Source organism: Carassius gibelio, chromosome B17 (assembly GCF_023724105.1).
Source record: "Carassius gibelio isolate Cgi1373 ecotype wild population from Czech Republic chromosome B17, carGib1.2-hapl.c, whole genome shotgun sequence".
NCBI lineage: Eukaryota > Metazoa > Chordata > Actinopteri > Cypriniformes > Cyprinidae > Carassius > Carassius gibelio.
In genome coordinates, this window is record NC_068412.1 from 11,951,814 (window position 1) to 11,964,898 (window position 13,085).

General features: G+C 35.0%; 3 protein-coding genes across 3 annotated transcripts in view; 2 read left to right on the forward strand and 1 right to left on the reverse strand.

Annotated features, from left to right (window-relative positions):
* Positions 1–507: 507 nt before the first annotated feature.
* On the reverse strand, positions 508–6,657 carry LOC127976379 (UMP-CMP kinase 2, mitochondrial). The gene is made up of 5 exons (XM_052580766.1): positions 5,897–6,657; positions 4,011–4,125; positions 3,594–3,795; positions 2,638–2,871; positions 508–1,607 (listed from the first exon to the last, which is right to left on the reverse strand). The coding sequence occupies exons 1-5, from the start codon at positions 6,503–6,505 to the stop codon at positions 1,487–1,489; spliced, it is 1,281 nt and encodes a 426-aa protein (XP_052436726.1). The 5' UTR covers positions 6,506–6,657; the 3' UTR covers positions 508–1,486.
* Positions 6,658–7,140: 483 nt separating this feature from the next.
* Positions 7,141–11,331, forward strand: LOC127976380 (radical S-adenosyl methionine domain-containing protein 2). The gene is made up of 6 exons (XM_052580767.1): positions 7,141–7,654; positions 7,959–8,120; positions 9,252–9,481; positions 9,568–9,717; positions 9,971–10,003; positions 10,375–11,331. Exons 1-6 carry the CDS (start codon positions 7,279–7,281, stop codon positions 10,537–10,539), a joined length of 1,116 nt encoding a protein of 371 aa, XP_052436727.1. The 5' UTR covers positions 7,141–7,278; the 3' UTR covers positions 10,540–11,331.
* A 1,016-nt stretch (positions 11,332–12,347) lies between these two features.
* LOC127976521 (probable E3 ubiquitin-protein ligase RNF144A-A) overlaps positions 12,348–13,085 on the forward strand; it is a 29,847-nt gene continuing 29,109 nt past the window's right edge. Inside the window, exon 1 of the mRNA XM_052580983.1 lies at positions 12,348–12,540. The gene's annotated coding sequence lies outside the window, so the exon portion shown is untranslated. The remainder of the gene's footprint in view (positions 12,541–13,085) is intronic.

Here is a 13,085-nt window from a genome sequence, read left to right on the forward strand (position 1 = left end):
ACTCTTTAGTCATTACCAAATTCTGGTGCTCGGACTGAAATTTAGGTTGATGATTACTGATAATATTCCCCTCCACCGAAGCTCTGAATTAGTGCTTGTGTTAATATCCAAAATGGTTTGTAAATGTACTGTGAAACATTTTGACATGTTCAGATAAAACATATTAATAATTGAAAAAGAACATTTTAAAGACAAAAATAATAATAATAAATCTGTTTGTTCACACACAAATATCTATATATTTTTTATATATTTATTATTATTATAAAAAAAAACTAATTTTAAAAGGTATTTGTAATTTTTTCTCACAAATCTCACAAATATGACCCAAACAAGTAGCGCAAGCTTACATCTATCTATCTATCCATCCATCCATCCATCCATCCATCCATCTATCTATATAAATATATTAATTTATTTTTTTATCTTCATACCTTTCTTTATACAATTCTTTATTCCCAGAATTGCAGGGGGAAAGTATGAATGACGAGATATAAAACTACAGTATACAGATTTTATAATTATTATTATTTATTTAATTATTTTTATTGTTTTGACTGTAGCAGAAAATGTTTTCCATAGAAATCTCATGAATAGTGCCATGTTTGACAAGTGATAACGAACAATTAATAAATCACAATTAAATAAATAATAACAATAATAATCAAATAATGATACAAAAACTTTAGTGTTTGACTTGTATTATAGTATATGGACTACTTTTTTGGTTTTTATTTTTTTTTCCCCCACACTTGACATTGTGTTCCTTTCATGAGAGTATTTTCATTTGTAGGTGAACTGTTTGTTTAAAATGAAGTGAAACCTTAGTTACATATTTAAAAGATTTCTATTACATTACAATTTATTCTTAGCTGATTATTTTAGTACAATAAACAGACTTAAAGGAATCTGGAACCGAAATCCGAGTTACAGTACATTCTTGTCCTAGCACATCACTCTTAATTAATGATCAGATTCGGTGTCCAAAAGCAACAGCAACAAATCAAAGCGAGTTTAAATTGCCTGTATCAGATCTATTGCTTTTAATACCTCCATAAGGTCCCTTGATTCCATCTCCTGAAGGAGTGAACACCGAGCTGACCAACAATGAGTTCTTGTGTTTAAATCTGATTGAAGTGATTGATGAATTCTCCAACCTCTTTAGCTGAGTTCCTGTGTTTCACTGGGAATAAGTCAGAGTGAGGAAAGTGGACGCTGTGACCCTGCTGTATGAGTGCTGACACCCAGCTACGCACCCGCAATAACTTTCCTCCTCGTGTCATCACTAAAGCTCTGTGGGAAGGGGAATATGTTGTGACATGTCCAGATACGAAACCTGAAATATATGCTGGCAGTTGGCCACCAGCTTCCCTTTCGATCAACGGGCTCAGTTGACCGGGGGTGGACTCGTAACACGACACTACCATCTAGCGGTGTGCGGAGGGATTGCATCGCTTCTTGCTTCGTCGGGAAGGGAGCTGGTTGTTTACAAGTGACATTTGTTCCTAATTAAATGCTGCACTTGTCGCAGCACTTCTTGTGGAGAGGGGCTTGCGTCCACGATGATGCAGGCAGGATTCTGGATTCTCTTGTAAGCTTCTTCCACTCTGAAAACAAAGAGCAATTTGTCATAAATGCTCATTGTCTTTCTCACTATACCTGAGAGAGTTGGAAAACACTTAGAAAGCTTTAAAATGCTAAAGGAAATAGAGCCATTTGTGCTTTATATGTGTTCTTGTAATACAAAATTACAAATAAAATAAAAATGTATTGAATATTTTAATATTAAATATTTTATTATTATGTTTTAGTATAAATAGTATGCACTACCGTTCAAATGTTTGGGGCTGGTAAAAAGTATTAATTCTTGTGATAAAGTATCTTAAACTCACCAAGGCTGCATTTATTTGGTCAAAAAAACAGTGACATTGTGAAATACTATTTTAATTTAAAACAACTGTTTTCTATTTTACTATTTAAAAAAAAATATATATATATATGTATTCCTGTGATGACAAAGCTTCCGGTCTTCAGTGTCACATGATCCTTCAGAAATCATTCTGATACACTGATTTGGTGCTCAAGAAACATTTCTTATTATTATTTTACATTTTGAAAACAGCTGCTAAATTAATTTTATTTATTAACTTTTTTTTTAGGAATGATATATTTTTAAGCATTTATTTACAATATAAATGTGAAAGTTTTTAATGCATCCTTGTGAATAAAAGTTATGTACAGTATATAGACATAAATAAACTGACCCCAAACTTCTGAACAGCAGTCTATACAATTTAAAAACAAATTCAAATTTGTCATTGTTCTTACACTTTCTGTTCAAACCTGTTATCCTGCAAAATTATATTATTATTTGATAACATGATAAAAAGTACCCCCCCACACCCCTTATATTCAAAACATTCTGAATAGAATTTCATATTACATCATTATTTTTTTCCAAAGTAATTTATATTTTTTATGCACATATTTGTCACAAATGATTGACTCGTCATTACCTTATAATCCCTTAGAAATAGCTATTGAAGTTTACCTTGGAGAATTTAGGGATGCACAACAGCATCTGATAACTTTAAGAGTTATCGTGTGTTGGGATGCACATTTAACAAGATGACCTACTTGAGCCGGAAGAGCTGATTGAGCTCCAGTTCAGCCTCCTCGACGGTCTTGTCCTGTCCCCTGTCCCTGAGTCTTCTCAGTCTTTCTTCTGGACTGACTGTGAGGAGCAGCACCAGGTTTGGTTGAAGCAGGTCTTCTGGCCACTGGTAGAGCTCTGAGTCTGGCTTTGGGAGGTTTTCAACTCTTCCACCAACTGCTGTGGCAATGGCATACGCCGCTGTGCTGTGCCAGTACCTAACAGAGACGGGGGGGGGGGGGGGGGTCTATAATCATGCTGGGGAACAAACTAACTCTAAGTAGATATGCTACTACTAACATTTTCTACTAACAGTGATATTTATGTAGTGTAAACCAATCTGATCAATTCTAGCGAACCAGTCTGTTAAAGATATATTCCACCCGAAATAGATATCCTTATTGTTTTTGTGCCATATAAATACTGCTCTGATTACAAAAAAATAACTGAAATCTGATAGTTTTATGCACTTAAAGTATTCTCAAATAATGATTTAACAATACAATAGTTTTTAACAATATATATAAAAAAAAGTAAAATTATAGATTTTTCTTGCATGACAAAAAAAAACATTAGAATATTAAATAAAGATCATGTTTTGTAAATTTTCAAGCGTAAGTATATCAAAACGTAATTTTTGATTTGTAATATGCATTTTTATTAACTTAATTTGGAGAAATGTAAAGGTGATTTTCTCAGTATTTAGATTTGTTTGCACCCTCGGATTCCAGATTTCATATAGTTGTATCCCAGTCAAATATTGTCTGATCCTAACAAACCATACATCAAAGTTTATCTATTCTGCTTTCAGCTGATGTATAAATCTCAATTTCGAAAAACTGACACTTAAGACTTGTTTTGTGGTCCATGGTCACATATTTGCTACCTTCCCATACGTTCCACAGTGCTGTGAGTGTATTTGTGGCGCACACATCTCTACCTGTCCACTATGACAGGGGCCCTCAAGGACTCGTTTCCGATGTGGGCAGCAGTGATGTAGTTCCCCAGAGCGTAAAAGGCCCTGCGGATGAGGGGTGGTTCTGAGTCAAAGCGCTGTCTGAAAGGAGCCAGGCACTGGGGAGGAGATTTCAGCAGAGTAGCATTCAGAGACTCCCGCAGGGCTTCTGTGAGAGTAGTTTTACCTGGGTACATGGAGAAATCAGGGAAACACACGGAGAGACAGCAACAGAAGATTAGAATGCAAACGTTTGTTAATGTTTTTTTATCTTATTGGAAGCTTTGAATGTGTATGTGACATTACGTTCTGCTTGGTAAAAAAAAATATATAATATTGTGTTTGAACGCATACTTATTAATTAACTGAAGGAAAAGTATTTATCAAAGGCTCAGTGTTAACCTGTGGCATCCAGTCCCTCGATCACAATGACAGGAAATCCATCAGCCCTGCTTGTCTCCGACTGTTCATCTACAAGCTTCAGCACTTCCTTTGACTCGGGGATAATGTCACTGCACTGAGATGGGCAGAAAGATGTATTGTTTTACATTAAACTGCATTGTGGTTAAGTACTGAATTACACTGATTAATCACCCATTGTTCATTGTTATCTTAGATTAGGTAGCCTTTAAACTTTCACTCCAGCATCAATGTAACAGTCTACACAGGAATACTTTTAAAACTGGTGTTTAAATACATTTAAGTATTTTAAGTAGTACTTTTACTTATAAGTGTTATCTCTATTTTCAAGTAGTATATGTGTGCAACCCCTCAGAAACTTTCTGCAAAGAATTCTGCAATTACTCTTTTTAGAAGATTTATTTTTGGCATTTTGACCTTTACTTTGATAAGACAGATCAGAACTGACAGGAAGTGAAGTGGGAGGTGGGGGGCAGAATTGGGAAAAGTGCAGAATTCAAACTCGGGACGCCTGAAGCACAATGGTGCCACAAGGCTTTCGGCACCGACCTACAATTACTCTAAAGACATTTGGAAATATTTGGTGATTTCATTAACATAATATTTCTTTATCAAAAAGTGGTAAAATGTTGTGTTGCAAGAAAGAGTACACTGTCCTGAAAGTTACTTTTTTTTTTTCTTCGTCACAAAAGAGGACTGTGGTTACAAGAGGAATACTTAAAAAAAAAAAACATTCAAAATAAATTAAAAAAGACAATTGACAAAGTTCCTGAAATAACCAAGCCTTCATTTTTTAGCTTTCATTTCATGATGAGAGTTTTGTTTAGTTTTGTTTTTTGGGAAAGAAGCAGACTGATACAAAACAAATGATGCAGAGATGGTAAAAGCTTTGAAAAGAGTGAAAGTTACACTTCTGGGAACTCTGGTCTCTGAAAACAAGTCAATCATTTCGGATATTAACTGCATTCAGAAAGGTACTGCATTGCTAAGGGAAAGAAGTACAGTGAGAAGTGCTTCGGTCCCACAGTGAAGTTTTTGAAGAGTTGGCAGATTATTATTATTTTATTTTTTTCTGTTTTTGAAGAAGCCTCTGATTTAATTGCATTTAATAGATTAAAATATCACATGATCCTTCAGAAATCATTCTAATATGCTGATTTATTATCAGTATTTTTATAATATTATAATATTTATAATATTATAATAATAGTATAATATTTTTTTCAGGATTCTCTGATGAATGAAAAGTTAAAAAGAAGACTGTTCATTTAAAATAGAAATCTTTTCTACAATACTGTTCAAATGTTTGGGTTCAGTACATTTTGATTCATTTTTTTTTTTTTTTTTTTTTTTTTGACAGAAATTAAAACATTTATTCAGCAAGAATGTGTTAAATTTATGAAAAGTGATAGCAAATATTTATATTATTAGAAAAGATTTATATTTTGAATAAATTCTGTTCTTTTTAACATTTTATTTAACAAATAATCCCGAAAAAAAGTATTGCAGTTTCCCCCAAAAAACTTGGCAAGCACAACTGTTGCCAACTAAGATAATTGCAATAATAAATCAGCATATTAGAATACATAGATAATTGTAATAATAAATCAGCATATAAGCAGATTTCTTAAGAATCATGTCACACATATCGGAGTAATGGCTGATGGAAATTCAACTTTGCATCACAGAAATAAATTATATTTTTAAGGATATTAAAATATAAACTATTATTTCATAAAAATCATTATATATATATATATATATATATATATATATATATATATATATATATATATATATATATATACTATACTGTATATAGGCCTATATACTACTACTAGGCCTACTACTACTACAATATACTGTACCTCCTGAAGAACCTTATAGGCTTCATGCATAGAGTAGAAGACATCAGAGTTCGTGATGTTCAGTGTGGACGGGTGATGCTCTGCAGCTGCTGCAGGTGTGACGTACTGCCTCGCAGACTCCTGCACTTGATTGACAGGCGACCACAGCTCCTGCCAGCAGTACTCACCCTCGCGCTTGTATGAAAACACACATACCGATTTACTCTGCTGCAACGTCTTTAATATGTCCTCTGAGAGGGCTGTAGTGGATTTGTCTCGTATGAAAAATCCTTTAACGACGCTATTTTTGACGTCCGGTATAAAAGAAGACGCTTCAAAAACATCGCAATCTCGCGACAGAGTGACGGACAGCTTGTGTTTTATCTCGGCGTGCGCTCGCGCTTTCTCTGTTCTGCTGTCACTGTGGACATGTAGCGAGAAGAGCTTCCCATCATCTCCAAAGAGCTGCTGATGAGCATGATGAAGCTCTTGTGGGTTTGAGCTCAGCGTGAAATAAAGTGGCTGAGTGCGTAAGTCAAACTCCACCGCGAACACGCGCGAACTCAGCTCTCCACAGCGAAACATTGCTCTCTTTAGCATTGTGAACCGTGACAGAAACTTCAGTCGCATATATAGGTCTAGAGAAATGTCATTCTTGCTGATCTGGAGAACAGCGCTTACAGAGAAACGAAACTTAGATCCGGAAACGAAAGTAAGACAACATAGCCGTCTGCTTACGTAATGCACTGAACAAGCCCAGCTGAGTCTGTCGACATGGAGAAATAAACTGCGTGTTAATAATTAAATCGGGATAAAGTAGCCTACTTTATTGCGGTTTCGTTTCAACAGTCAGTCAGATTACATAGCCTAAGAAATTAATAATTTAAAGTTTCGGCGTAAATTGCCATTTTCTGTAAACATATAGGCGAAGCAGACCAGCAAGATTGGTTGGTTTCGAGTAGTTTTTTTTCAATGCATTTTCCATTCCATTAATATTTGCTTGTTAATGCTTATTAAAATGAATAACTGTGCCTCAGGACTTTGTCAAAATTGTTGGCAAACGATTTAATGAATATGGCTAAATGACTAAAAACAGCTGTAGCCTATTGCTTTTGTTGTTTTTAATGTTGAACTGTTTGGAAAAGACCAAAATATAAATTATTAATAGCCTAGGCCTATCTTTAATATTGATATAACAATGACAATGGCTATTTTAATAATGTGCCCCGTGTTTTAAAGAGAAAAACACAACGATCCAGGTGACTATAAAGAAGGTGAAACACCACGCCTAGCTGTTTGACTCAGCTGATTCTATTCATTCTTTCGTTTTCCAGTCCCCCCCAAGCAAGAAAAGAAACTGATCAGAAAAACAACTTGAGACTGCCCCGTATAAATAGGGAAGTATGCGCTCTCTGAGCCTCATTCTAGACACCTTTACCCTGTGTATATCAAAGCAAATTGGTTTTGCAGCAATGTTTATGCAATTTTGTTTGAAGAACGTCCACAGTTTCTTAGCAGCCCTGTGGGGATGGATTTATATGCTCGTGTCTGGCACGCAGGTGCAACAAACCCCTGTCGGAAACATCAGTCGCCCGGAGACCAGCACCAAAGAGCAGAAAGAGGGCTCCAGCAATCAGCTGACTACTCCAAGCAGTGTAAACTACCACTTTACCCGGCAGTGCAATTACAAATGCGGATTTTGCTTCCACACTGCAAAGACCTCTTTCGTCTTGCCCATTGAAGAGGCAAAGCGAGGCTTACGACTTCTGAAAGAAGCAGGTAGCATAACATTTACTAATGAGACATTGTACGATAAATTGTAAGAATATATTAAACTAAAAATAAAATGACTTATGCTTAACTTAACGCTCTAAGATTTACAACACAATTAAAAGTTTGTTTGGTTATTTATTAATGCATGCATCCATGCATACTTAATTGCAGGTAATAAACGACAGGTCGACAGTAAACGATAATGTTATCAAAAAGATTAGACTAAATTACAACAGTTGATCTTTTTTCTTGAAGCTGACTGTCATTTTTATCCTCACACTTTGTTAATATTATCGATTGTATGTTTTAGGAATGGAAAAAGTCAACTTTTCTGGTGGAGAGCCCTTCCTTCACGAGAGAGGTCATTTTCTGGGAGAGCTGGTGCGATACTGCAAACAGGAGCTGCAGCTGCCCAGCGTCAGCATCGTGAGCAACGGCAGTCTGATCACAGAAACCTGGTTCCAGAAATACGGTGAGAGTCGTTCATGACCAGCAGAGGGCAGCAAAGATCGCTTTTAAACTCTTTGGCCTTAACCATACTCATATTTCACGTTAGTTCATAATACTAGGAAAAACCTAGGCTAAAACGATGTTTATTATGTAGCTACAGCTCCACGAAAAGCCTTCTTATAATTAAGAATATTAAGCAAGTTACATTTTGTTACTGTGATATGCTTTAATGCACTGTCAAATGTACAATAATGTGAGATTTGTTTGTGTGTGTTCCAAAACTCTAGCAACAGAATCACATTTAATACAACAACAAATTATTTTCATTATTTTGCTTTAGGTGATATAACTAACAGAGTACACAATAAGTAAAATAATAGTTGTGAAATATTTGTAAGAAAAAAAAATGCCATTAAAATTCGCACTTTATACTACTATTCAAATAAAAAAAAAATAAAAAAAAGTGACATTCAGCCAAGCATGGTGACCCATACTCAGAATTCGTGCTCTGCATTTTACCCATCCAAAGTGCACACACACACACACACACACACACAATGTGAACACTCACCCGGAGCAGTGAGCAGCCATTTATGCTGTGGCAGTTGGGGGTTCGATGCCTTGCTCAAGGGCACCTCAGTCGTAGTATTGCAGGCCCAAAACTCGAACCCACAACCTTAGGGTTAGGAGTCAAACTCTCTAACGGACTAACCACTAGGCCACGACCTATTAATGGTACAAAGGTACAAAGAATACATATAATTTCTGTTCATTGAAGAATCTTGAATATGTCCCCGAAAATATTAAGCAGCACATATGAACTATTTTCAACATTAATAATAAGCAATGTTTCTTGAGCACCAAATCAGCATATTACATATTACTTATCATGTGACTGGAGTCATGACAACTGAAAATACAGCTTTGTTATCCCAAATAAATTACATTTTATTATATATTAATTTTTTTTTTATCAAATATATAAATGTAACCTTGCTGAGCATAAATAAAACAAATTAGAAAAAAAAAAACTGGGACATCAAACTTTTAAACTATATAAACAATTTTGTATTTACATTACAGCAAAAAAAAAAAAAAATTGTTATATCAAAAGTATTTGCAGACAAATTTAATTTGTATCTGTATTTAATAGGTGACTACTTGGACATCCTGGCAGTGTCTTGTGACAGTTTTAACGAGGACACCAATAAAGTCATAGGTCGAGGTCAGGGCAGAAAGAGTCATCTGGACAAACTGCATCGAGTTCATAACTGGTGCCGGGACTATAAGGTGGCTTTCAAAATCAACTCGGTTATCAACACCTTCAATGTGGATGAAGATATGACGGAGCAGATCACTGCTCTGAACCCAGTGCGCTGGAAGGTACAAGTACTACACTACTGCAGACTCTATCATTTTAATCAGGCAGCTGACCACGTTGTTAAGGCTGTATTCCAATGTACACACAGGTCTTCCAGTGTCTGATAATTGAAGGTGAAAACGCTGGGCAGAACAGTCTCCGTGAGGCAGAGAAATTCGTCATTAGCGATCAACAATTCCAAGACTTCCTGGACCGCCATCAGAGCGTTAAGTGTCTGGTTCCAGAGTCTAATCAAAAGGTAATTTTGAGGCACAGGGCACATACTTTCGCTCAATTCAGATCAGCGTTTTAAATTTGGAAGACAAAGTGGCTTCAATTTATGAGTAATACAGCAATAAACTTTCAGTTTCAGTTCATTACCAAAGCTTATAAGTATGCACGGCGAGATTTGAATTGAAATAAAAATAGCATAGGTGCCAGGGACTTGAATATAAAGCCCATTGTTAACTTGATATGAATTGTTTGCTTACTCATCTGCTTTTCTTTTACAGATGAGAGACTCTTACCTGATTCTTGATGAATATGTAAGTGGTTTCATATTTTCTTCTCAGCATTCATTACGTTTTCTTCTCATTACCATGTAAAATATATATTTTTTTGTTTGATTATGTTGTCATTAGTGTCTAAAGATTTTTTTTCTTTATTAGATTACACTATTATTACAGTGTTAATGCTTCTTTTCAATTACATTATGTCATCATATCAGTAGTGAAGGGATTATGGATGGGAATATAATAAGGCCTGCAGTAATTTGCCTCATTCCAGGCTTCAAATAACTTTCCCCTCCCTTGATAATCTCGGATCTCTATTAATAATCATGCTGTCTACGCTACATCATCAGAAAGAGCAATCATCATAATTAGATTTTTCTAATCCTCCATATCTGATGCCGCAGATGCGCTTCTTGGATTGCCGAGAGGGGAGGAAGGATCCGTCAAAGTCCATTCTGGATGTTGGTGTGGAAGAGGCCATCAAGTTTAGTGGTTTTGATGAGAAGATGTTCCTCACAAGAGGGGGGAAATATATGTGGAGCAAAGCAGATATGAAATTGGAGTGGTGAACTGTTTTGATATTGCTCTTTTTAGTCTGTGTTTACATTGAGACCCATTTAATTTATATGGTAATAAACAAGTGTACAGAATAGTTACAGAAGTTACAAACACGGCTCAAAAAGCTGGTTGAAATCACTGGTGCATATTATGTATGTGTTTTCACTATCTTTAAGAGATTCTACTTCACTGAAATACTTATACTATATATGTGTACTTAGATAGATAGATAGATAGATAGATAGATAGATAGATAGATAGATAGATAGATAGATAGATAGATAGATAGATAGATAAGATTTTGTATATGTAATTTGTATAATGTTTTGCTTCTTTTTTATCTGAAATATTTGCATAACCAGAAGTATGTTGTTAAATTTGACTGTGGTATGATTGTCTTTATCTTGACATTCTTATTAGTAATTGTTTTATGTGATCTTTGAAGACGATTATTGATAAATTATGAGCTTGCAGAGCTTGATTAACTGCACTTTAAAAGCATGAAAGCACTTTTAATTAGAATTAAGACTTCAGTACAGTAATTGCCATAGTGTAGAATTGACCAATCATTTGTTGCTCCTCAGATTGCAATATTGGAAAACTTACAAAAGACTAATTTCTCCCGTGACCCCATTATAAATGTGGGACTTGCATTATACTGAAGGTCATTGTGGCACACTGAAAATGAAATCTATAGGGGGAAAAAGATTTCTCAAGAATCTTTCCATTTTAAAGTGAAATGTAACTTCATATTATATTGCATTGCTTTATTTTTTAAAATAAATATTTATGGCAAAATCTTATTATCTGCTTTCATAACTGTTCCAACTGCCCAAAGTGTCATATTTTAGGATGAAATAGGCATACACAATGCTATCTTTTAAAAAGATGTTATTGATTTTATTAACTTAAATTTCTTTAAAGTCTAAAAGTTTTCATTGCTCATTAATATTTAATCCTTGGAATTGAGTAGCCTATTTTATGTCCCCACCATATAGAAAATACATAAAAAATACATTAAGAAAAATCATGAAAAAAATAAAAAAACACACACAAATAACGTAAAAAAATAAAAGAAATAATAAAAAAGATGGAAAACATAATAGTAAGATTTTTTTTTCTGCTTGCCAAAACTGACAGTAAGAAATATTCTAAATGATGTTTTCTTGAAAATAGTTGTTAAAGGAATAGTTCACCCACAAATGAACATTTTGCACATTTACTCAGTCTCATGTCATTTCAATCTTAAGTTTCTTTCTTATGCTGAACACAGAAGAAGATATTGTGAAGAATTTTAAAGAACCAAACATGTTTTGGCCCCCATTGACTTCCATAGTAGGGAAAGAAATACTTTTTGGTCAGTGAGGGCCATCAGCTTTTTGGTTACCAGCATTTATCAAAATATATTCCATTATGTTCATCATAAAGAAAGAGGCCTGTACAGATTTGGGACGACATGAGGGAGTAGGCTAAATATTTTTGGGGTGTACTATCCTTTGAAGGTAGCCTATATATTCCATTATATATTCATTCTGCTAGTCTTTTGTACTGACCAACTAACAAAATGATATCTAGCAAAAACATGTCCTTGATGAATAGTGGTAATATGATTTTTTTTTTCACTTTAAAATAGTCCATCCATTTAGATAAAACTAAATCTGTATAAAATCATCAATAATTTAAATAGAATTAACTTCAGTTTGAAGTTTACCTCAACACCTCCCAGAAACGGTTATATATCATTTAGAACCGCCCCCCCACAGTCTTTCAAAAGCAGCATAATAGTTTGTGTTGCACCCTGTTTTTATACAGTCTATGGTTGCACCCAACAGAGAGCGCTAGTGCTGCACATTCGCTCCAGAGACACACACTCATAAAGACACACAGTACACAGACTCCACTGTCTGTACAAACACAGCAGGAGGAAACACTCCGACTAATGGCGTCTTCACAACGCGTTCGACGGAGCAGCTGATTCTTATCCTGCCTCCAAAACTACATGAAAACAGAAGGTAAAACACACGTGCAATTACAGATGGCTGTGATGAATGTGTCGGGGTTAAACTGAAAGTATCCGCCGTAAACGACACTACATTGACTTTCAGTAATGCAGTAGGATTTGTGCAGCGTTCATCGTTTTAAATCTGAATGTCCATGTCAGCAGGTCATTATTTGTCATAATATCTCTGTTTTATTTTATCTGGCAATAGTTTATGATCTACATTTAGCTATAACGGGGAAAATCCACTTTCCTCCTGGATATGCAGCTCTCGTATATATTTGTTTACCCGATTGATGTCTAAGATAGCAGTTTATTATTATATGTGCATAGGCTACTGTCACATTCAGAAGGGCTGGCTCTTAAAACCTAGTGTGCTGCTACCTACAGTAGACAGCGTTTTGGGGCATCGTGTCTATCTCACGAGTCTGTAATGCTAAAAAAAAAAGCTTTCTTTGTAGGCAGCACACTATATTTTGTGATCTTGGGATCAGGGGACCCTTGGTCCATGCAGTCAGACGATGCTAATATTCATATGAAATGTCCTATTCTGCTTTT